The 24,753-nt window shown below is 54.9% G+C and overlaps 1 protein-coding gene across 1 annotated transcript in view; it reads right to left on the minus strand.

Annotated features, from left to right (window-relative positions):
* Window positions 1–24,753, minus strand: part of SDK2 (sidekick cell adhesion molecule 2) — a 263,335-nt gene that overhangs the window by 134,572 nt on the left and 104,010 nt on the right. Inside the window, exon 2 of the mRNA XM_059998549.1 lies at window positions 6,794–6,953. Coding sequence (XP_059854532.1) covers window positions 6,794–6,953 — 160 coding nt within the window. The remainder of the gene's footprint in view (window positions 1–6,793; window positions 6,954–24,753) is intronic.

Below are 24,753 nucleotides of genomic sequence, written 5' to 3' on the forward strand. Positions count from 1 at the left end.
TATATATAACCAGAGCCCTGGGACCCCTTGGAGGAAGGTGTGCTCACCTGCACACGAGATTTCTGGCGGCTTTGTTATTTGCCTCATTATTCTATCAAGATGATACCCTGTAAAATCCTAACAGGTACCCTTTATTTCATGTCTGTTGCACCCGGGACTGGATTTGTCCCATAGCATCTCATTTAATCCTCACGATAACCCCCTAAAGTAGGCATTACCGTGCCCAGTTCCAAAGTGAACAAATTCAGGGTGGCTCAGTATTTCTGCCCTAAGTCACAGAGCTAGTAAGCGGTAGGAGTGTGATTGTATTCACGCGGGCCTAACCCCAAAGTCCAGGCTATTTCCACTCTGCCCCCATGGATGGATTCGGACCCACAAACTCCCCAGGGTCACCGGTACTCAGAAGGAGGCACTGACTTTCCTTCTTGTAGATTTCTCTCTCTCTCTCACACATACGCACACCCCTGGCCCATTCTGGTACAGATCCCACTGAGAATAAACACCCCTGGAGACTGAATGGGATGCAAACTTCTTCCTTTGGAGGCGGCGTGGGAAACAGTTAAATTTACGGCAGTGTTTCCAATCTTCTTTTCACTCAACCTGCTGAGTCAATTCAGCCATCCTTCTGCCTGAAAATTGGATATTATCACTCGACTCAAAACCTGGAGTTTGATAAAAAAAACAAAAACAAAAACCTGGGGTTTGGATGAGATAGGAAGTCCTCAGCAAAAAGCAGTGGTGAGACAACCATAATGAGAAGCTGCTGACCGAGCTCCTCCATGATGGGATTTTCAGTAGGCATTCATTCAAAAGCGGAAACGAATATTTTGTTGAGGCAAAAAGCAAGAAAGTGCTAGAAATCCACTGGGGACATGTCAAAAGGACTCAAGATCCAGCCTGAAGAAGCTCCACTGGCCAACTCTGGGTGACTACGAGTGTCCAAATAATGATGGGAATGGATTAACTTAGGGAAAATTAAATAGAAAAAATTATCCGTGAGTTTGTACTGATGCGAAATTATTTTAAAGGGGATGAGAAAGGAAAGATCTCTTTCAAGAAAGAATGCCAAGTGGGCTTCCCTGGTGGTGCAGTGGTTAAGAATCTGCCTGTCAATGCAAGGGACACGGGTTCGAGCCCTAGCCCGGGAAGATACCAAATTCTGTGGAGCAACTAAGCCCCTGTGCCACAGCTACCGAGCCTGAGCTCTAGAGCCTGCGAGCCACAACTACTGAGCCCACGTGCCACAATTACTGAACCCTGTGCGCCTAGAGCCTGTGCTCAACAACAAGAGAAGCCATGACAATGAGAAGCCCACACACTGCAACGAAGAGTAGCCCCTGCTCACCGCAACTAGAGAAAGCCCGTGCACAGCAATAAAGACCAACACAGCCAAAAATAAATGAAAGAAAGAAAGAAAGGAAAGGAAAGGAAAGAAAGAAAGAAAGAAAGAAAGAAAGAAAGAAAGAAAGCGAGCCAACTCATATAAGTAAAAGGAATGATGAAAAATCTGCTTATCACAACCACCTTGGTAATAATAATCGATTCAGGTAAGACTCATCAATGACTATTAAACCACTGGGTGGGAAATTCCTGGGGAGGAGAATATTCACAGAGTCTCAAGTCATCATTCAAAGGAGAGACGATACATCGATACCTGGACAAGGGAGAAATCTAGTAAACATCACCTTGACCAGTTGGTAAGACCCACCATCACCGATAATGGCGCAAAGTGACTTCAGGTGCTTGTAACTGTGAAGCGTTGAAATGGACGTATATCTACGTAATATCCTTGGAGGACATCTTGCAAAACTGGCTGAACTCTCAACAATGGCAATGCCGTGAAAGATAGGAAAGAAAAATGAGCAACAGTTCTAGATTTAAGGAGTCTAAAGAGTCATGACAACTGAATCCAATGTGCGGTCCTTGATCAGATCCTGTACTGAACAGCAACAATAACAATGTCCACAAAGGATCTAATTGGGACACGTGGAGAAATTTCAATGTGGACTGTGTGTCAGACAGCAGTATTTTATCAATGTGCAATTTCCTGAGTGTGAAAAGTGTGTGGTAGTTCTGTAGGAAAATGCCTTGCTTTTAGGAAATTCTGCTTAGGGGTGAAGTGACGTGATGTCTGCAACTAACTCTTAAATAATTCAGAAAAAAAGATGCATGCATCTACGTGTGCATAGAATGAGCAAGAGAGAGTACAAATGATACAAAATATTAACAACTGGGGAATGGTAAAAAGGTATACAGGTGTTTACGGTACTATCTTATAACTCTTCCAAGATTTGAAAATTTTCAAAATTAAAAAAAAAGAAAGGAAGGAAGGAAAAATACCTGCTATGAGCCAGGCCATCACAGGAGGCAGGGGTGGTAAAGTGGACACAGGGGGCTACTGTCTGCCCCACCACCCTTTTCCCTTCTTCTGCTAAGAGCTCTCACCCTCCTTTCCACCACGTGGCTCTAGTGTGGGAGCTGCTGCGCAATGTCCTATGGCTCGGAGTAGACACATGATGCAGGCCTGGCCAATCACAGCACTCCATGCTGCTTCCCATTGGGATTGGTCAGGGCAGATCCAAGCTGGACCAATCAGAATCCTTCCCTGGGACTTTCTACATGGAACTCCTATGGCGAAATTCCTTCTACTCTGCAATCATGTGGCTGTGAGCCTGTGATTCCCAAACTTATCAGTGTCACTCACTGCATGAGAATGAAGTCTGAACCCAGAGGCGGGCACAGCTGAGCAGCCCAGAGGGGAGAGGGCCTGGCAGTATCAAGTTCTTGGTTCTGAGATTCCTGGAACCTCCAGGAACCTGAGATCCCTGGAACCTCCAAGGTGCCTGAGGCTCTCACTTCATTCTGTGGTTTATTTGCAGGCTCTCATATAAATAATTAGAAGGCAAAGTATAATAGGACGTATTATGGACAATCACAAAGGGCAGAGAGAGGCAGAAATGAGTGTGTGTGTGTTTGAGAGAGAGAGGGAGAGAGATTTATTGAGAACACATATGTGTACTATCAGGAAAGGCTTTCCAAAAGAGCTGGAACCCTGCAGGAGAGAGACAGAAGGTTCTGAAAGGGGCAATATTCCAAGTGGAGGGGACAGGACAGTTTGGACAAAGGCAGAAAAAAGGGCATGTGGAAGGAACTGTCCTGGGACCTGTGGTGTGAGGGTCCTGTTTGGTGGGAATGTGTTACCGCAGATGGGAACAGCAAGAGCTAAAGCAGGTGCTGTCAGGAGCAGAACATGAAGAGTTCTGAAGGCCACACTGAGGAGTGTAGATCTTTCCCTGTGAGCACAGCTCGTTTTTTAAAAAAATTAATTTAATTTATTTATTTTTGGCTGTGTTGGGTCTTTGTTGTGGTGTGCGGGCTTCTCATTGCGGTGGCTTCTCTTTGTTGTGGAGCACGGGCTCTAGGCGCGTGGGCTTCAGTAGTTGTGGCACGTGGGCTCAGTAGTTGTGGCCCGCAGGCTCTAGAGCACAGGCTCAGTAGCTGCGGCGCACGGGCTTAGTTGCTCCGCGGCATGGGGGATCTTCCCGGACCAGGGCTCGAACCCGTGTCTCCTGCACTGGCAGGCGGATGCGCCACCAGGGAAGCCCACAGCATATTTTTGATTAGAGGAAAATCCTGATTGACTTGTCCTCGGGCACACGGCAGGCACATGCTGCCACGAAGAGTAGCCCCTGCTCACCGCAACTAGAGAAAGCCCACGCACAGCAATAAAGACCCAACACAGCCAAAAATAAATGAAAGAAAGAAAGAAAAGAAAAGAATCCCCTGCTGTAACAGCCAGCCTTCCTGGGGATGAGGAGGCAGGAGGATGAGTTTCCCGAATGGACGTCCATTTACGTCTCCCTGAATAACTTCCACCCAACTAAGCTCTGAAATGGAGCTTTGTTTTCTAGAACGTGCAGAGCACAGTTAGCAGAAAGATGCTTAGGATACACACGGAGGAGGCGATGGCTTCAGTCTTTCTTCAACGGGAGGCCGTGTGGGGGATGGTAAAGAATTCTAGTCCTGTAGTTATGTGACTTATATGTGAAGCCCAACTCAACAACTTGACCTTGGGTGGACTGTTTCATCTCCCTAAACCTCAGTTTGCTCGTCTGTAGAATAGAGAAAACACTGGAACCTACCCATGGGATTGCTGGCAGGATTAAACAAGACGCTCTCAGAGCGCCCATCACGCCGTCTGCCAGGTAATACATTCTTTTTCATTGCCGATGACTGTTATCATCATTACCATCATCAACAGCTGCACCCTGACAACCGTTTGGATGCCTCCAGGGACAGGTTGCTGACTGTGTCCCGAGGAAGCCCATTCCATCGCTGGGCAAGTCTGAACCGGAGGCTGAGCCAGGATCTGCTTCTGTGTAAAGCCCACCCCACATCCCTGCAGCTTCAGGCACCAAAAGAATGGCTGTGAAACAGATCAAGAACCAACTCTCCTGCTCCTCCTGGGTCCTGCCTCCAGCTCAAGATGAGGGCAAGGGCACCATTAAGAGCGTGGCATGCCATCAGCGTGCTCCTGGGGTGCCCATTCAGGCATGTTCAGTATCTAAGCGGCTGCAGGGGCTTTTCATGGGCACGGTCAAAACTGCCCAGGGTGCCAGTTTTGAATGGCTCTGGGCCCCAGCTGAAAACCATCACGGGGACCACCCTGGGAGGCTCCCTGGAGAACCGAGGCCCAGAGTGGCCAGCCCTGGAGGGCCTCCTGCATCCTGGTCCCGATCTCTCACCAGCCACAGAGGGGAGGGTGGTCGTCCTGCCCCGGCCTCTCCTGGCCCCTCCTTTGCCAAACTGGCCACGCCCACTGAAACCAAGCAGAACCTCGTGGGGCTCCTAGGCACCAAAGTCTTTCTGTGTCCCCCATTTCTTGTATGTAGGGAATAGCCTTCAGCCTCCATGACCTTCCCTGAGTCCCAAAGGGCAGATCAGAACAGCTGCTAATCAGGGAAGGGAGGGGATGCAGAGACAAGGGAGGAGCAGTCAAGAAACAACAGTGCAGCCTTGGGGCAGGTCCTGGTCCCTCCTCAAGGGACACACACAACAGTATCTTTGAGCTCGTTACAGAACTAAAACCCCCAACAAATGAAAGATGAACTAATGAAGCGTTCTTCATTCCAGAGGGAAGGTCACAGTTTGATAACCTCAAGAACCACAGAAGCTCATCAAGAGGCCACCTGAGGAGCCTCCCTGGTGGCACAGTGGTTAAGAATCCGCCTGCCAATGCAGGGGACACGGGTTCGAGCCCTGGTCCAGGAAGATCCCACACGCCACGGAGCAACTAAGCCCGTGCGCCACAACTACTGAGCCCGCGTGCCACAACTACTGAAGCCCGCACGCCTACAGCCCGAGCTCCGCAACAAGAGAAGCCACCGCAGTGAGAAACCCGCGCACCGCAATGAAGAGTAGCCCCCCGCTCGCCGCAACTAGACAAAGCCGCACACAGCAACAAAGACCCAACGCAGCCAAAAATAAATAATAAATAAATTTATGAAAAAAAAAAAAAGAGACCACCTGAGGCCAGATTAAAGGAGTGCAGGCCCTGCATACACCCTAATCTTATCAGTAATCCCACCCTTGAACTATTGCTATAAAACTCCTCACCAAATCATCACAGGTTGGGACACAGTTTTTGAGGGCATGAGCCCACTGTGTCCCCCTTTGCCTGGCAAAGCAATTAAGCTATTCTTTTCTACTTCACCCCAAACTCTGTGTCTGAGATTTGGCACTGGTGCACAGAGGCCGAATTTTCGGCTCTCATCACCATCCCATCCAGGCCAGGGCTGGGGCAGAAGGAACCTGGGCATGGGGGTCACCCCAAACTCTGGCCCCCCTGCTTCATGAAGAAAAGGATGGTTTTCTGGAAAGGACCGATTCTCAAGCAATTAAATCCCCCTCCTCTCGTTTGCATTCCTGTCCCTGGTGGCAGATTTGTATCAACATCCCCAGGGCAAGACAATCTTGTTTCCCCAACAAAACCAATTATGCACATCAGGCCTGGGGATTAATCGCCAGGCACAGGGTCAGGAGCCAATAAAAAAGGCCGAGATAGGAGGACAGAAGCAGGGGGAAGGAGAGCCGGGAGAAAGGCTGGAGGCTACCCGGCTTGGGGAGTAGCTGCCCCACTGCTCACTCTTCTGGTAGCAAACTTGCTCTCACTGAGACCCTGTTTCTCTCTCTCTCTCTCTCTGTTCTCCCTTATCCCCATTTGGCAGTGTCCTGGGGAAGGAAGGGCAGCCCAACCCAGAGCCCAGTGCAAGGGCACAGCAGGAAGTGGAGATAAGCGCAAAGGCCCTGGCGGGGGAGGTCCCACCTCCATGTCCCCCCTGAATTGCCCTCCCAAATAGAATCTGTCTGCCCCTTACAGACCCCAGGTAGCTGCATGCCCTACCCCTCTGCTGGACCCAGGCCCCTCCAATAGCTTCCCCGAGAGAGCAGGGCTCTTCTCGGTGGGGAGGGGAGGTGGGGATCTGGTCACAGCCGTGGCCACAGTCTAGCTGCTGGCAGCGGGCTCCCCTACCTCAGTCATCACCTCTGCCCCGTCCACGGTTGCCTGGCCACCCAGCCATCTTCTGCTGGGTGCAGCGGGGCAGCGTCTTCTCACCCTGGGCAAGGGCGGCCTTGGCCCCCTACTTCTGTCACCCCAGCCTCCCAGCAACACTGGAGCAGGGGCTCCCCCACCAAAACTGCCATACGGCGCCCCTGCCCAGTGCCCTGGTACCCCCTCAGGACACAGCAGGACCCTGGCGGCTGGGTGGGAAGAAAGGGGCGGCACGCTTGCCTGTACTCCAGAGAGAACTTGGTCAGCTCCCTGTCGTTGTGGAGCCACTTGAACTCCAGTGGCCAGCTGCCCTCGGCCATGCACGTGAGTACCAGGCGATTCCCTTCCAGGTGCACCTGTGTTCGCACCGGCTCCGTCTTGAAGTAGGGGGCCACGTCATCTGCGGGAAACAGAGACACAACGTTGCTGGTTATCACCGGCTCACCTGCCTGCGGTTGCCCAGCTGGAGCCCGGAGGCCCCGAGGCAGACGGGGCAGGTGCAGCGGGTAACCTGCCAAGGTCACGTGCCTGAGCAGAACTTGTCTTCAGAGTGAGTTCTCCCCGCCACCCTCCTCCCAGACCCCACCAGCTCACCGCCACTGCTGCCACCCCTCCGCTCCAGTACCTTCCACCTCTCTCCCCTTGGGATCCCCAACCCGTCCATACCCTTTGCTTTGGTTTCTCCTTCCAGAGCAGAAGGGGGGGGGGGTCGACGGCGCTTACTGCACTTCAGCCAAAGGGAAAGGGAAACAGGGACACCCGCGCTGACAGAAGTGGCGGGTGACGGGGCTGCCCTGAATCCTGCTTCCCAAGGCTGGAGGAAACCCTGCAAAGGCATCAAGGGCAGAGTCCCTCCGGTCGGCCCCCTCCACTGCCAGGCTGTTTGATCTTCCATCCCGCGTCCTGGGCCAGCCTGCCTCGGCCTCCCCGTTCACATACCAGGCTGCCGTCGGGGCAGAGGAAATGGCACTGCTGGGCCGTGGGTGTGGGTCCAGCGCTTGCTATGCTCCCTACCCTAACCCTGTGACCTGACTCAGTCCAGCCAAGCACGAGCCCCCCCCACCCCCCGCACCACGGCTGCCCTCGACAGAGACAACACACTCCGGATCCCGGACTTAAGGGGACCACTGAGACCAACCGCTTTGGGTGGAAATAGAGGCCTTCCGCTCTCTGGCCAGTGGGGAAAAGGGCAGAAGTGAAACAGACAAGGGGGTTGACAGAAGGACAGGGAGAGAGGGGGGAACGGGGAGAGGGCCTCCAAGCCCATCATTGAGCAGACCTGCCCTTTAGGGGCTGGGCTGGGCTGGGGGAGGAGCCAGGATCTGGAGATGACACAAGGACTGAAGCACCTGCTAGGTTCTGGGCTGTTCCTGGGGCTTTAACATATGCTCATTTAATCCACACGCAAGCCCACAACCAGACACCATCATAATCCCCTTTTAGAAAAGCGGTTAGAAACCCGCCCAGGGCAGCACAGCTGGAAGGGGAGGAGCCAGCCCTGCAGGCTAGACCTAGAGTCCCGCACCTGCCTTGATGAAGGTGGAACGTGGATGGAGGAGAAGACGGGCTTAAGGCGAGACTCCCAGAGTTCGTGCCGCCGCCGAGCCCTTGCATCTGACAGATGGAGGGAGCGAGCTCCAGAAAGCACCATTCACCGGCTCACCCACGTATCACCTGGCGCTCACAGCAGCGCTCCCGTTGTGGTAAGGGATACGGCTCGGGGACCCCACGGCCACGTGCCGCTAAAGGGGAGTCAGGTCCAGACTTGCCAGACGCAAGTGCAAGCACCTTCCACCCATCACACTGCGCCCCGAGGGGCGGGCAGTGCTCAAAGCCGGGAAGCTGTTGGCGAGCCAGGCACCGGGCGTCCCGACCTCCAGCCCCGTGGTGGGGGAGGGGTCCTGGCACCACGTTCCCGTCTGTGCTCAGCCTGCGACTCCCAGCTGCCTGGGCGTGGACAAGCATTCATCTTTCCGAGACTCAGTTTCTCCACCAGGAGACACGGGAAGAGAAACAGCCACCTTGATATCTCAAGGGTTCAATAAGATAGGAATTGTGAAAATGCTAGGTCCGTGCTTGGCCCAGAGTAAATGTTCTGCAAATGTTCAGTTCTTCCCCAACATCAGAGAGTGGGTGTCCCCACCAGGGTGGGTGTTCCATCATCCTCGATGCCCCAGATGTGCCTTGGTCTGAGTGCTAACTTTCCCCTGGGGGTCCAGAGGGTGAAAACCATAAGACACTATTCTTTTGGCCTAAGATATGGAACAAACCAAAGAAGAGGAAGGGGCACGTGTCAGGAGTCGGGGAGGGGGTGACTTCAAGGGTGGCAGGGAGTGAATCAAGACGCGGCCTGGCAGGCTGGTCAGCCCACTAGGGGTGGGGGCGTCGGGGCCCCTCCTGCGTCACACGTTGAATCTCTGGAGCGTCAGTGGGGCCTCACCCTCAGATTTAACTGGAATTGGGCACCCTTGGTTTTCAGATAAGGTTCAGCATCTGTGACAAAGCCTCACTCTGAGCTTACGCACAGACTGACAACTCGAGACAAGCCGTCACGCAGGTCTGGGGCCCAGGTCCACCTGCGGGCTGCACAGCATCTGCATCCCCTCCGTCTCCACTGGACACTGCGTGGCTGGGTCTTCCTTGAACCCCATCCCTGCTACTGACCCTCCCCTTGGGGGCCACTGGAGGGCAGGTGCAGACACGCGCAAGAGGCGCACCCTGGACCAGCCTGCCCCACCTCGTCTCTCTGTGTGACCGCGCGCGTTCCCGTCTCGGAGTTGACGCTACCTATTCGCAGGTCTCTCCCTCACTCTTCACGACCTGCTACCTATTCGCAGGTCTCTCCCTCACTCTTCACGACCGTCATGTGAGCACACTGCCTTCAAGGTGGTTGAAAAGGCGCCTACTGATATGAAGAACCTAGGGGCGGGACAGGAATAAAGACGCAGACACAGAGAATGGACTTGAGGACACGGGGAGTAGAAAGGGTAAGCTGGGACGAAGTGAGAGAGTGGCATGGACGTACATACTCCACCAAATGTAAAATAGATAGCTAGTGGGAAGCAGCCACATAGCACAGGGAGATCAGCTCGGTGCTTTGTGACCACCTAGAGGGGTGGGATAGGGAGGGTGGGAGGGAGACACAAGAGGGAGGGGATATAGGAACATATGTATATGTATAACTGATTCACTTTGTTATAAAGAAGAAACTAACACACCATTGTAGAGCAATTATACTCCAATAAAGATGTTAAAAAAGAAAAAAAGAAAAGGCGCTTCTTCTAGAGTGTGTCTTGGGAGAGTGGCCGCCACGCCGGATCCCTCGCTTTGGGGTCCTAGCGCACCTCTGGAGGTGGTGGAGGGCAGAGAGGGAGGCAAGCCCCCATTTGCCAAGGAAAACGATTCCCCACCCCTCGGAGGCAGCTGGCTCGCTCTCAGTTTAACAAATGGACACGTTCGCACTTCAAAGGCGCATTCATTCTCCAGCAGCTTCCAAGAGCCCTTTGAATCGAGTCTTTAAGAAGGGGGAAGGGTGAGCTGGGACAAAGTGAGAGAGTGGCATGGACACATATACACTACCAAACGTAGAATAGCTAGCTAGTGGGAAGCAGCCGCATAGCACAGGGAGATCAGCTCGGTGCTTTGTGACCACCTAGAGGGGTGGGAGGGAGGGAGACACAAGAGGGAAGAGATATGGGAACATATGTATATGTATAACTGATTCACTTCGTTATAAAGCAGAAACTAACACACCATTGTAAAGCAATTAGACTCCAATAAAGATGTTAAAAGAAACAAAAAGAACCCTCTGTTAGTTCCTGTCACCCCCCGTTTGTTTAAAAACAACAACATTCCCAGCCCCCACTGATTAAATCCCTTCGAGGCGGGCCGACTCAGAGCCGGAACAGTCGGTGCGCGCGCGCGGGCACACGCGCTCTGCACCCAAACCCTCGCCTCCGCAACTAGGCTCCCTGGGCGATGCGCCCCCATGTCTGCATTTGCCAGTTCGTTCCTCACGCTCTCCCGGGGGTGGGGTGGGGTGCCAGTCTGGAACCGAATGGCTTTTGCTTGGATGAGTTGATTCCAGAGGCCGCTGGAGACAATGACTTGGGGGAAGTGGAGGGGGGAGGGATGCGGTTAGCCTTTCCTGAGAACCTGCTGGGTACCCAGCTCAGAGCTGCATCCCTCATCCCAGGTTATCCTAACAAGGCGGTCTGGCAGAAGCCGAGGTTCCCCTCCCCAAGTCCCTGCTATGCGGTCATACCTCCTTTTCCTGAAAGGCTAAAGGCCCCCTCCTCTCTGGGTACAGGGATTTGGGAGGGAGGCCCTATGCAGAGCTGAGAGCCAGGGCAGGGAGTCCAGGCAGGCGGTTTTCCTGGATGGACTGGCCCTGCCCCAAAGCAGGGGGACTGGGAGTGTGTGAGCCATCGAAGGAAAGACTCTGATGGGAAAAGGATGCTGGTGGGAACAGCAGCGTGTGCGTTTGTGTGCGTGTCTTTGAGCGTCTGTGCCTGTGTGCATCTGTGTATGTACGCAGGTATGTGTTCACGTGTGTCTCTGTGTATATCTGCATGCATATCTGATGGCATGTGTATCTGTATGTCTGAGTGTGAATCTATGTGTGTGTGTGTGTGTGTGTGTGTGTGTGCACGCGCACGCTTATGTGCAGGAACAGATTTCTGTGTCATGACTGCACAAATCATTGACCTTGGGCGAGTTACTTCGACTTTTTGCACCTCAGTTTCCTTAGCTGTAAATTGGGGATATATTTGTTGTGACGCTTAAATAAATTAAAAACCATAAAGTGCTTAGGAAGGTGCCTGGCGCACGCTATAGGAGAGGCAGCTATTCTATTCTTGATCGGATATGTAGATGGGCAGATTCCCTGGAGGGAAGAGCTCATACCCTGTTGGCAGGGGCCAGCAGCTCCTCTCAACCTTAGTTCTAGGACTGTGCAGTACACAACTTGGACTACTGTACACAGCAGGCCTGCTAGCCACGTTCTCAGTGGGAAGGGATAACCGGAAATGGAGGAGAACAGTGGACAGAATCAACACTTTGAAAACACACACACAGAGGATTTTTTAACTAGACAAAGTGATTTGAAAGTGCACATTTTAAAAGACCACAAAAGAATAGCCAAGAAAATTCTGAAAAAGAATGGTAAGCAGAGGAGACTAGCACAGATATTGAACTCTATTATAAAGCTGCAATAATTAAAGAAGTGTGTTCTTGTCCAAATAGACTGATGAAGCAATGAACGAGAGAGGCCAGAAATATGCCCCGATATATATGGGATATTTAAGACAGGACGAAAGTAGAATTTCAGGTCAGTGGGGAATAGATCAATTATTCAACAAATGGCGTTGGAAAAACCAGGATGCCATCTGGGGAAAAAAAAAAATCAAGCAGGATCTCTTCCTCACACTTTACCTCAAAATAAATTCTAGATGGATCAATGTTTTAAACAAGAAAAATGAAATTCTAAAAGAACTAGAAAAAAATCACCGGGGTTTTAAAATATACAATCTTGGCGAAGCAAAAGAATTCGCCAAGTACTTTCTAAGTACTACACAAACTCCAGAAAGTCATACAACAGATTGATACCTTCAACTATATAAAAATCTTGCGTGGAAAAAAAATGTCCATAAACCAAAGACAACACATGACAAACGGGGGGAAAATATCTGCAACTTCTATCATGGACAAAGCACTCATCTTCCTGATATAAAAACTATTCCCATAAATCAGTAAGAAAAAGATGAACAAGCCAACAGAGAAACGGGCAAAGGATATGAACCGTTCACGGAAAAGAATTGCAAGTAACTCTGAAACATAGACAAAGATGCTGAACCTCGTGATAAGAGAAAGGCAAGGGAAATGCAATAAGACACTTTTTTTTTTCTATCACTTCGGCCAAGATCTGAAAGTGCGATAATACCCCGGGCTGGCCGGCCCGCGGAGACCCGGGTGTCGCGCACACAGCTTTGGGGACTGTCCTTGGTACCCCACCTATGCAGAACAATTTGGCGACTGTCGAAACTAAAAACGCACCTCCCCATCCCCCAATCCTTCAAGGAATTTCTCCTCCACACACACCCGTGCACGAGTGAAGTGACAGCACTTCATGGCAACACTATGTTTTGTAACAGCAAAAGCTCGGAAGTGACCTGAATGCCCGTCAAGAGGGTGATGATGGTTAAAGAAATGATTGCACCTCCAAACAATAGAATTCTCTATAGCGAAAGGCTCTGGAACAAATTTTGAGAGCTACTGGTAAGTGAAAAAAGCAAGGTGTAGAATGGGGTGTGTGATCTGCTACCACTTGTGCACAAGTTTGGTTTGTTTTTTTTTTTTTCAAGGATAAAAATAGATTTGCCTGTATAGGCGCAGGCTTTTTCTCGGGGGTCACATAAGAAACTGGGCTCAACGACGCTTTGGGGAGGAGAACTGGGGGGCTGGGGGCTGGGTGGGGAGGGGTTTACTTTTTACTCTACGCTTTTTTGCAACTTTTCCGTTGTGTCCCACAGGTGTGGATTGCTTATTCATAATCCAATGTGTTTATTGCTTATTTATAATCAGATGTGTACACACAGATGCAAACACGTATGTGACTGGGCAGGGTCAACAGTCGCGGGCAGCCCTGCTGGTGACGCAGGAAAGGACAGGCCTTCCGTGTGCACGGGACACGGGGGTGTGGCATGGCTGGGGGTCCCTGACCACCAGAGCCTGAGCCTCTTGAAGGAAGAGCCGCCTTCAGAGGTGGACAAGAGGCCTGAGTCCTGGGCTTCCTTCTCGTTTCCCAGAACAGCTCAGGGGGCCCCTGGCTGGCTTTTCCTCCAAATTCCCACTAAATACACTTATCGTCATCCTTCTACTCCAAGCTCCAGGCGAAATAGCCCCACACAGACGCTTATCTCAACTTCAACCTCTCCCCTCCCTTCAGCCCCCAGCACAATAATGTCATCTTTCTCTAGGGGTCCCCCCCCAATCTCTCCTGGGATTTGACTTCCCAGCCAGCCCAGGCCTGGGAACCCCACCTCCCCTGGAGCCAGACCCTTGCCAGCTGGCAGTGCCAGTCAGGGTGAAGACCTCCACCCACCACCAGTGCAATTAGTTGGCCAAAAGGTGTCCATCTGCCCTCCAGAGCCAGCTTCACGGGGCACCGGGCCTGGACCAGTCCCCTTCCCAGCTCTGAAAGACCCCAAAGCCTTTCTCTTTTAGCAGCTCTCCCGCAGTAACTACTCAGCCATCGGGAGTGTCTCTGGAAAGCTCGGGGACGGGGTGGAGGTTGGGATTCTCTCAAACGTTCTCAGCTCACCACCCCCTAGCTTCTGCACCGTCACCTTTGTCCTGGATTGACCTCCATGCCCTCCTAACTGGTCCCCACCCTGGAGCTGGCTGGTGGCCACAGACCTGAGCAGGCTGGGCCCCGGGTCAGAGGAAGCAGGGGCTCTGGACAGGCCCCTCTCCACAAACCCCACTTCTCCCTACACATCTATTCCTGCTGCCTTTATTTCATACGACCTATGCAACTTCCCACACATCAAGTGCTTTATGTCCATCTCTTCAGTTAAGTGTCACGAGAACTTCTCAAGGATGGTACTACCTTTATCCCCATTTTACAGACGAGAAAGCTGACACTCAGGAACGGTTGGTCTTTTGACCTTGCCACACAGATGGAAACCCAGATCTGGCAGGTTCTAGAGTCCTGGACCTTTCTGTAGGTGGCACGGGGCTTCCTTGAGCTGTCCCACTCTTCACATCCCAACCCGTGGCCTCACGGGTGGTAAGTGAGGGATGGTGGCCTCTCTCAGGGTCGTGGCTTTGAAGCCACAACAGGGGCCACGCCGGTTGTGTGGCAGGGGCATTCTTACCCCAGCCTCCAATGTCACGGCCCTAGGACTAGATTGGGGGTGAGGGTGAACCAGGCAGGCTGACCGGGCATAAGTCCAGAGGATACTGGAAGGATGATGGGGCAGAACCGCCCAGGGGAGACGGGTCCACCTAGGGGTGGAGTTTTGGAGGGCTGGGCTATTGGGGTGCAGGGAGAGAAGCCTGGGATTAAGGGAGGTCCGAGTCCAGAAGATGAATAGATGTGGGCGGGAGGGGTCAAGTAAGACGAGGCAGGGGTCGGAGCCCCGGGGGTTCTTGGGAAGGAGCCGCTGACCTGGGGCCCCCATCCCAAAGCTCTGCTCCCCACGTAAGCCCCCAGGTACCACCCTTTCCCTAGGGTCTGGCTTGAAGGTCCCAGTGGGGGAAGAGAAGAGAAACTGGGTTTAAATGCCAGTTGCTATGCCAACTAAAATGTGACCTTGAGCAGAGTAACCTCCCGAGTCTCCCTTGTCTGTCCATGGAAGAGATTCCAACCCCTGCCCCAGAGGCTGCTGGGAGGACCAAGGGAGCGAACGTATGTCAAATTCGGAGCTCAGCGCTTGGCACCTACGGGATGCTCTTTCTGCCCTTCAGACCCCTGGAGGTGACTGCATGGGGAGGAGATGGGGAAACGGGAGCCAGGGGCGCTATCACTGCCCCACCCGTCTCCCCTGACTCAGAGGCATCCCGCTTACAGAGCCCATAGTCTCCTGAATGCCTCACATCTGAGCCTGCTGAATCCAGCTCCCTCACGGCCACTCCAGGCTGGCTCAAGAATCAAGTCTGGCTTAGGGATGGCTGGTGAAGCCTGGAGCAAAGGTTCAGGACCTGGGTAGGAACGGCTGGAGAGCTGCAGATTTTGCATAATGTCAGTGATTCCTGTTGGGGAGCTGCCTGGACGGGGGCTCAGGAGTAGGGAGCTGTGGGACCCGGAAGATCAGCCATGCATGGGGGGGTTGGAGCCCTGCCCCCACAAGAAATGTCCGGCGTGCGCACAGCAGGCAGATGCTAGCAGGAAGAGGACCCCGGGCTCCCCAGCTGTGCCCCTCCCATGCCTGTCACGGCCTGTTGGCTCCTGCCCACCCAGCCAGGGCCTCGAAGCCCCCCAGCCCCCTGGTTCCTCCCCTCCGGCTTCCCTTCTCCCCACTGCCTCGCCCACAAATGAGATGCTAATTTATGCCCCTTCCCTGTCTCCCGGCAGATGCCCGGTCCAGCCTCGGTGCTGCCTGCATGCCAAGTGCTTCATTAGCTAGGAAAGGAGGCTCTCGCCCGCCTTAATCTAATCCTCGCCAGTGACCTTCAGGAACCAGGCACCTTCTGACGTCGGGGGCCTGGCGGGGGGCGACAGTCAATTATGCCTCGGCCTCCACAGCTGCTGCCGAATGGATTTCTCGCTCAGAAAAGCATCTCATGGAACGGATCATCAATTTGTTTGAATACACATCTAATCTGATTAGGGGGCGCCCAGCCACCAGGGTAGCCAGCCCGACTGAGCCCCGACACGGCCCTGGGGAATGGGGAGTGGGGCCGAGGGGCCCAGCCTGGTGAAGGGCGGGGGTGTGTCCCAAGCTCCCAGCCACCCTCTCCCAAGCCAGCTCCGCTGATTGTACATCCAGCCAAAAAAAAAAAAAAAAAAAAAAGCCACAGTCCTGCGCGCTGCCCCTCCGAGGCTCCAACGTGCTGTGCTCTGTAACTCTCTTCCTGCTGTCCAGCTCCACGGCCCTCAGACTTCTGGGATTACGTCCCTTACAGCACGCAGGACGCACACGAGAGCCGCACGCGTGGTGACTCCCATGCTAGTGTGTCAGCCATGGGAAGGTGGGGGTGGGGCTCCTTTGCCGCCCGGGTCCCAGAGCTTGGCAATGAGTCTGACACGCAGGAAGCCACACAGCCATGAAGGAAAAAGCCAAGTGAACTTGCTGTTGAGCTCGGCCAGGTCACCTCCCTCTTGAGAGCTGACATTCCTCTATGTTCTTCCAGCTCCGGCATTGCCAGGTCTGAGCAGTAGTGTGGTCTGTGACCTGGGAGTGGGGTTACTTGGATTTGAATCCTGGCTCGGCTACTCACTAGCCATGTGACCCCGGACATCTCTCTGAAACCCCTCCGCATCTCAGGGTCCTCAACGGAAAGATGGGATAATAGTGGTGCCTATCTCATAGGCCTATGGAGAGGGGAAGGGGCTCGGCCAGTGCCTGACACAACGCACCCACACAAGGGGGTTTGCTATTATTCCTCACCCTTACTTGGTGTAACCTCTGCTCGCCCATCTCCCAGCCGGGGCCTCCCGCCTGGACCGCACAGGTAAACTAACGCCGAAACATCCCCAGCCTTGCGTGAAAAAAGATGGTTCTCACTTCCGATGGGTTTATTTTGCAATTAACAGAGGGGAAGGGAGCGCTGTCATACATTTCAGTTGGAGGGTTCAGAGATTAAACTTATACCATCGATTAGAATGCTTTTGCCTAATGGTGCTATTATCATTTTAGTGTATTCAGATTCATTTCAGCTATAAAAGCAGTGATAACATTTTCCCTATCTCCTGGAATCTCTTCCAAGAAGCTCCACGATGCCGTGGGGATGACACGCATCTTCCCCTCAGTGACCCCCAGGAGGGTGACCAGCTTGGAGCGATTCTCCAGTCTCACAGCTGGGACCTGAGACCCCCAGGGATGAAGGGCTTGCCGAAGCTCAGCTTTGGGGGTCAGCTGCCTGGCCAGGCCCACGGAGACTTGTCCCACATGGCATCTGTCACTCCCCCAGCTGATTCTCTTGAAGATTCCCTCGCAGGTGAGTTCTCTCCATCCCGTGGGTACCACTCTCAGCCTGTCCCCTAAGCTCTGGGGATGGAGAAACGTCCGCCGCCCGCTGGCCTGGAAAAGCCGAGGGCAAGGGCTGGTAGGCTTGGGGATGCTTCCAAGGACCCAAAGCCTGGGGATCCCCAGTGTCTACCTTGGCCAGCGACGGCCCCACCGGACACAGGGCGCAGAGGGCTGTGCGAAGAGAGTGCACAGCGTTCCCAAGCTTTGGGTGGCTCGCTTCCCAAGGGTAACCTCCTTTTCTGCCTCTTTCCCACCCTTGAGAAAGGCCATGCCCTCCAGAAAGATGGTGCTCCGGGCCTGAGGAAGGGGAGATAGGGAGTGAGGGAAGCTGGTGGAAAATGTGACTTAGCATCGGCCCCAACTTCCCGGGTGGGCAGTTGGCCTCACCACCCCCAGATGGGTGCTATCAGTGGCTCTTCCCCACCTCCCCTTCCCTGGGTCAGGTGGGCAGCTCAGCCTTGGGAGAAGGGAAGAGAAGGGGACGTGTTTGCTGCAGGCCTAATGCACGCCGATCTCCCTGTGTTTTCTCTTTTAATCCTCCCGGCCACCTCGGGGGCGAGTTATGATTCCTGCCCTTTTATTTCTCTCATCAGAAGCTCAGAGGAGATGGGTCACCTGAGAGTCAGAGCCGGGTTTCGAACCCACGGCCGCCTGCCCTCCTGCAAGGCCTCTGAGGTCAGCGCTGCGCCTGGATCACAGGGAAGGACTCTGCGGCCGCGCCTGTGGGGAGGCTGAGAGATGGAGCTGCCGTCGCCAGGAAGAGCACACATTCATCAGGCTGGTGACCCCAGTGTACCGGCGCTTTGTGGCGTGCGACAAAGACCGCGGAGCAGAAAATTGGAGTTCAATTTGCCGTCCATCCCGTGCAGCGCTCAGCCCATTCCAGTCCCTGGCAGGCACCTCTGCGCTTCATCATAAATAATAACACCACACAGCTCGATGGCCCTTTCCGCAGTTACAGGCGCCGAGCAATTTACAAGTTGGATGACACACAGAAGCCCGCTTGCGCCTGCCGGCACACACGGCCCCTCCCCAGTCACTGCACGGGCACTCATGCCACCCTCCTTTCCAGCTGCCACCACCTGGGGGCCGTGCCCACTCGGAGGGAAACAGGCCCTGGTGCAGCCCTGACTGCCTTCCTTCCTGGCCCTGGTCACTGGCAGAAAGCCCCCCAGGCCTGGCAGGGACCGAGTCCTTGCTGCCCCTGCCGGACCAGCAGGAGGCGCCGCTGTCTCTCTCTTTCCTCCTGTTTTAGAAAGAGTTTCTGGATCTCTGATCTGGCCTGCCTTTGCCATCACACAAAGTCCCATTTCTCGCCTCTGAACCTCACGGGGCGGGGGTGGTAGCGGTGGCACAGCAGTCATTGAGACCCAGCCCTTCAACCTCCCACTTAGCAGGCGAGATGCCCAGGGGCCCACGTTAGCTGCCGCGCTGAGACCAAGCCCAGGGCTCGGGCGCCCAGTCACCACCTGGAACAGCCACGTGGAGGCAGCCACACCCAGGGGCCTGGGGCAGACCTGCCGGCTTCCTCTGAGCAGGCCTGGGGACTTTCCAGCAGGCAGGGGCTTTGGGGCGGAGTATGCAGGGGGCTCGGGCCACATTTCTCCGTCTTCCCATCAAAGAGTGCACATGTATGAGTCAATGTGTATGAAACATCCGGAAGAGATAAATGCATAGACAGGACAGAGATTGGCGGCTGCCAGGTGGTCGGGAGAAGGGGGATGGGGAGTGACTGCTTGATGGGTACAGGGTGTCCTTCTGGGGAGATGAAAATGTTCTGGAATTAAGTAGAGATGCCGGCTGTACCACATTGCAAAGGTACTCAGTGCAACAGAACTGTTCACTTGAAAGCCATTGATTTTACAATATGAGTCTTATCTCAGTTGAGAAAAAAACAAGTAAATCTGGTGACAAGGTCTCTCCCTGTCCCCCTACCTCCACTCACCCCCCTCCAGACCTGCCCCTCCCCACTCTCTGCCCCCAGCCCCATATGCTCCTTAGCGGTGAGGGCAGGGAGAAGTTCTAACAGCTCTTTCACATCCTAAGAGGTCACCTGGCTCTTGTCTTCACCTCCTCCCTGCCCTCCCCTGATGGGATGCTCAGGGCCCCTCCCAGTTCGGGCGAGGGGCCCACTCTGCAGGTTACGGAGGATGGGCTGGGTTTCTAAGCAGTCTCACGGGCACAGGGCTAGAAGCCCATCCCGGTTCCAAGTGAACGCCCTCCCCGGCCGCTGCCCAAGTTGACAGGCTGTTTGAATGAGGGCAGAGGGACTTCCCTGGCGGTCCAGTGGTTAAGACTCTGCGCTTCCAGGGCAGGGGGTGCGGGTTCGAATCCTGGTCGGGGAACTAAGATCCCAAACGCCGCGTGGGCAGCCAAAATATTAGAAAAAATAAAAAAGAATGAGGCAGAAAGCCTCAGCTTCGCAGGTGGACCACGGGGTCCCCTCTCTGTGCCTCCTCGGCGCACGAGAGTCCTGCGTCACTCCCCTTGCCAGGTCTCGGTAGGATTCGCTAGGATAGAACTTAAAAGACCAGGATCCCAGGCCTGGCTGAGGGTTCATCCTACGGGGTCTGGTGAGGATCCTGCGCTCCGCTCCGGGCCTCAGGTGCATTTTCTTATTCTCGCCACACAGCAGCATGGGGTAGGATTCACCGTCCCGGGGTCCAGAGCGGGATGGCGTCTGGCAGGGTTGAGTCCCTCCCACGTCTGGTGCCTGGGAAGCGGCCGGGGTGGAGTGACGGATAAACACCACAAGTCAGCTTTCTCGATGCTCCCACCAAACCCAGGGTCACCAAAAGCCAACCCAGAGTGTGAACGCAGGAGGAGAAGGGGAGCCCAAGATGCGGGCGGGTGGGCGGCCCCAAGCGCAGGGGGGATGAGGCCGAACTTCACCCTGTCCCAGGCTGCAGATGGCCCCGCTGCCCGCCCGGCCCTGGCTTGGCCACCTCGGCTCACGTGTCCTGGTGGCAGGTGGCCTTTCCGGACAGCAGCCTGGTCTCCGGCTTGGAGAAACAGAGGGAACCCGCTGAAAGGAGGGGCGTGGTGGGGAGGGGCAGAGACAGGTGGCAGTGTCCCCACCCTGCTCCAGAGGCTGCATTCATAATCCTTGCCCGGGAGCCAGCCGGGACTCCCCATCCTGCCTCTTCATTCTGTCACTCTAAAAACCCAGAGCCCATCTGTGGTGTGTGAAAGGTGGCCAAGCCAGAGGCTGCAGGAGGGGCTCCGGTATCCGCTCACCGCTGTTGATCCCCTGACCATTACCCACCCAGGGAGGTCAGGGGGCCTCCTCTCCACTCAGCGGCTCCCCTTCCTTCTCTCGCTCCTTACGCCGTGTCCCCAGATCTAATCGGGCTCCCCAGCCCTCTCCGGAGAAGCCTGGGCCTAGCAGCTGATGCCGACGGCAAATGAGAGAGACGGAGACCCAGGGAACTCATACTAATGAGGGACACACCAGGTTGACCGAGAGCATCTCCACGGGTGCCGCGGTTCACGTCAAAATGGGGTTTATGTTCCTGGCGCTGGGGCGCTGGTCCCCAGCCCTCCTGTGTGCGGGGGGCGAGGAAGGAGGCGGCTGCCTGGGCTGGACATCAGACAGAGCCCTGGGCTGCAGGCCAGCCCGTCCCAGCTCTGACCCCAACAGATGAGCGCCCGTGGCCTCCCACTGGCTCCATGCACCCCAAGCGGGGAGCGTCCTTACAACTTGCCTAGTCCAGCCCCTTTTGTTGGCAGACGGGGAAACGGAGGACGAGGGGTTTCAAGGAGGATTCGAGCCTAGCTTTTCTGACACCAAGTCACCCTGTTTCACTTGATAGCTCTTGGCCTCATTTCTCCCATCTATAAAATGGGCACAAGGGCTTAACAGACGCCCACTGCTGTCTTCCAAGTCTGGCCTCCACCTTCCTTGATGGAGCGAGGTCTGGGTGCCACGGAATGGTCTTCGTGGATTCCTGCTATACCCCCGGTTATGGTTGTACTATGTTCCCCCAAAGATATACTGAAGTCCTAACCCTGGTACCCGTGATTATAAGCTTATTGGGAAATACAGTCTTTGCAGATGTGATCAAGTGAAGATGAGGTGGTCAGAGCAGGTCCTAATTTAATATGACTGATACACAGAGCGAGAGACATGGGGGAAGATGGCCGTGTGATGCCAAAGGCAGAGACTGGAGGAAACCTTTGACAAGTCAAGGAATGCTGACAACACCAGGAACTGGAAGAGGGAAGGAAGGGGTCTCCCATGCAGCCTTTAGAGAGAGCGCGGCCTCCAGAACTGTGACGCAAAACCTGCTGTTGTATTAAGTCACCTAGTTAGTGGCACTCGGTTATGACAGCCCCGAGAACCTGATGCACCCCTCAAAGTGACCCCCCCAAAAGCCAGCATCGAGCGGAGCCCCCTGCTCTGTGGAGGTTTCACAGGTGCTTCCCCCCAGTAGAAGGGAGCCCCCCTCTTGTGTTCACTGAGCCACCACAGGAACCCTCAGGGGTCCCCGCATCTTCTGAATGCCCCGACTGGACTCCAAGCTGTGAGGGGACACATCTCAGTCATTTTTGTGCCCTCGGTCCCTTCCCTGGCTGCTTGCACAGAGTAGGAACTCAATACCGAATGAAGAGAGAGTGAAAGGAATTCTCTTGTTTCCAGAGGCTTCTGTTATGATCTCTGACCGCCTCGCCCCCGACCGATCGCTGCCCAGACTCACTGGTCACCTCTGATGCGCAGTCCTCAACATGCCCTCCTGACCCCAGCCTCATGCCAGCTGCTCTGCCCTGGGGCCCCAGCTCCGCTAATGGTGACTGACGACACCCCACGTGCCAGGGAGCTCACGGCAGCCAGGACTGGCATGTTGGCAGGAGGCACCTGAGTGATGGATGGCCTCGCGTAGCCTTTTCCAATTCATTCCCCAGAAGCCAAGGCTTTCTGGGAAGCAGAGCGGAGCGGCCGCTCCACCGCCCGCCCACGCACACGGCCAGCCCCCTTCCTAGGACCGAACCCCCGCCATCCCCCGGCGATTGGGGCACAGCCAGCTGGACGATATTTAGCTTTCCCGGGCTCAGAAGGTAGATGAGATGTTCCTTGCGCTCCCCCTTTTCCTGCAGGGACCCGCCATCCAGAGACAGCGATCTGGGAATCGTACCCTTACTGCCCTCTCCCCTCTGGCTCGGCTGGAGAAGTGACCCCCAGCCAGGGTCCCACACCCCCGAAGCCAGCCTCTGTCCTTGGTTATGAGGACCAGGTGTCCCCATGCTGTGTGTGTGTGATCCCTGAGCCCAGGTAGGTACGACTGTCCATTGTACAGATAGGAAAACTGATGCTCCAGTTCATGAAGTGTCTCAGCCCAGGCGACACAGATGGCCAGTGTGGGCACGAGGATCGGAACACAAGGCTGTCTGTCCCCAAAGTCCATGCTCCTTCCACCGTGACACCTGAAGCGGGCTGCAAAGGCGAGGTAGCCACCTCGGGGTGCTCTGTCCTCGACCACCCACGAGTCCCAGGGAGGCAGGGACAAGAGTTCCATGAGCACATCGTTCCCGTGGACACAGGCTTGCCCGGGGTCCCAAGGGAAAGGTCAAGGTCAGGCCCCCAGCCCCCCAGGGCCAAACCATCACACACGGCACGTGGTTGGGGCGATTGAGATCCACTTCCCCAGGACTTGTGTGACCTTGGGCAAGCCGGGCTAGGTCTCCTGGCCTCAGTTTCCCTTTAGGTCACGGCCAGGCTCATCTCTGCCCATCCCTCCCTGGGGAGCCAAGGAGTAAGCAAGGGATGGCGCTTGAGGCAAGAATTGAGGATGGGTGAGGGTCCTGTTGCCAGAATGGGGAGCTGATATAAGAAGGTGAGCTCCAGAAGCCGTCCTCAAAGGGCCAAGGCCAGGAGGGTCCCAGGAGACCTCTGCTCCCTGTCCGGCCATGCTCCGGCGTGGGGAGCAGAGGGCAACCTGGGAGCCGTGCTTTGGCAGTGGGCAAACCCAGCATGGGAAAGGGAGGCATTGACGGGAAGTCTTCAAGTTACGGGAAAGGACAATAAATTAAAATAATCGGGCTGTTTGGCTGGTGACAATGGATAAAACATGTGGTCCAAAAAAGCCTCACGTGAGACTGTCACAGGGATGAATGAGAAGGCGGGATCGGGAGAGAGCAGGGAAGAGGCTCACGGAGGCCGAGGAAGCTGAGGAGGTGGTGGGGGCCTGGCTGGGCCTCCTGACCTTCCTGTCATCCCTCCTCCGCCTCTCCTGACTCTCCGCTCCCCCTTGCCTTCCCTCAAAGCAGCACACTCAGCATCAGAGCCTTCTCTCCAGACACCAGGTCCTGCACTGGCCCCTCCATCCCCACTGAAGGCCCCCACCCCCCTCCCTAGAGTTTCTGTGCCTTGGACGTCCATCTCACACAAATGCCCGTGGCCCTCAGTCATAATATAAGGTACACATTTCATTCATTCAGTCATTCACTCAACTCCCTAATTCAGCAACTGGTTTTTTTTTAAGCACCTACTATGTGCTGGGAGATGACACGGTGAACCGGAAGAAAACCGCTGTCTTCCAGCTGCTCACAGGCTCACAGGGACATGGATGAGTCCTGTGACCGTGGAGGGACGCCTGTGACACATCAGGCCCACGGCGCAGGCACAGCTCGCCCCCCCAGGCCTGGAGGGACCATCAGGAAAGGTGGTCCCAGCAGCATCCTAAAGGATGTGCACCAGGCGGGGGCTGTCACGCGCAGAGGGTGCCACGTGTGCAAAAGCCAGGAAGCGTGAGAGAACAGTGGCTTCTGGGAACTTCAGGTGTTCCCGGACGGCGGGGATGGAGGGTGCAGGGTTGCGGCTGCAGGGCCGGGGGAGGTTAGCTGGCCCAGCGGCCATGGGCGCAGGCCGCTGCAGAGTGAACTTGGATTCAAGCCCTGGCTTCTCCAATTAGGAGCTGCACGACCTTGGGCAAATCACTCAGTCCCCTTGAGCTGATTTCCTCATTTAAGGAGAAGGAGGTGGAGATAATAGTGCCTGCCTCATAGAAGTGGGGCAAGGAAAAAACGGGAAAATGCAGAGGTATCTCCCAGCTGGGTTTTTGAATGAATGAATGGGGAGGGTTGAGGCTCCAGAGAATAAAGGGCTTATCAATTGTGCTCAGGAGTTTGGATGTCATCCTGAGGGCGGTGGAGAGGCACTGGCGTTTCTGAGTGTGTGCGCGCACGTGCGTGCGTATGTTCGTGCCCGTGCATCCTGGGGGCTTGTTGGGGGGGTAGGATCAGCCCAAGCTCCATCTCCCGCCTCTCCCAACTCTAGTCAATTTTGTTCCCTGCTTCCCAGAGGAGAGGACGGTCTTGAACGACCCTTGATGAGGATGGCATAAAGGACCTGCACCTTCTCAGCCCAGACAGTCTCAAGGTCATGACTCATCTCACTGACCCTTCTGCGAAGTGAACACCAATTACGGCCCTGGAACACAAAGACATGGCCACACCCGGAGGCCCTTCAGGCCGGCTGGAGAGATGGCATTCAAACGGGTGAGGCACCTT

The sequence above is a fragment of the Delphinus delphis genome, chromosome 19 (genome assembly GCF_949987515.2).
Source record: "Delphinus delphis chromosome 19, mDelDel1.2, whole genome shotgun sequence".
Taxonomy (NCBI): domain Eukaryota; kingdom Metazoa; phylum Chordata; class Mammalia; order Artiodactyla; family Delphinidae; genus Delphinus; species Delphinus delphis.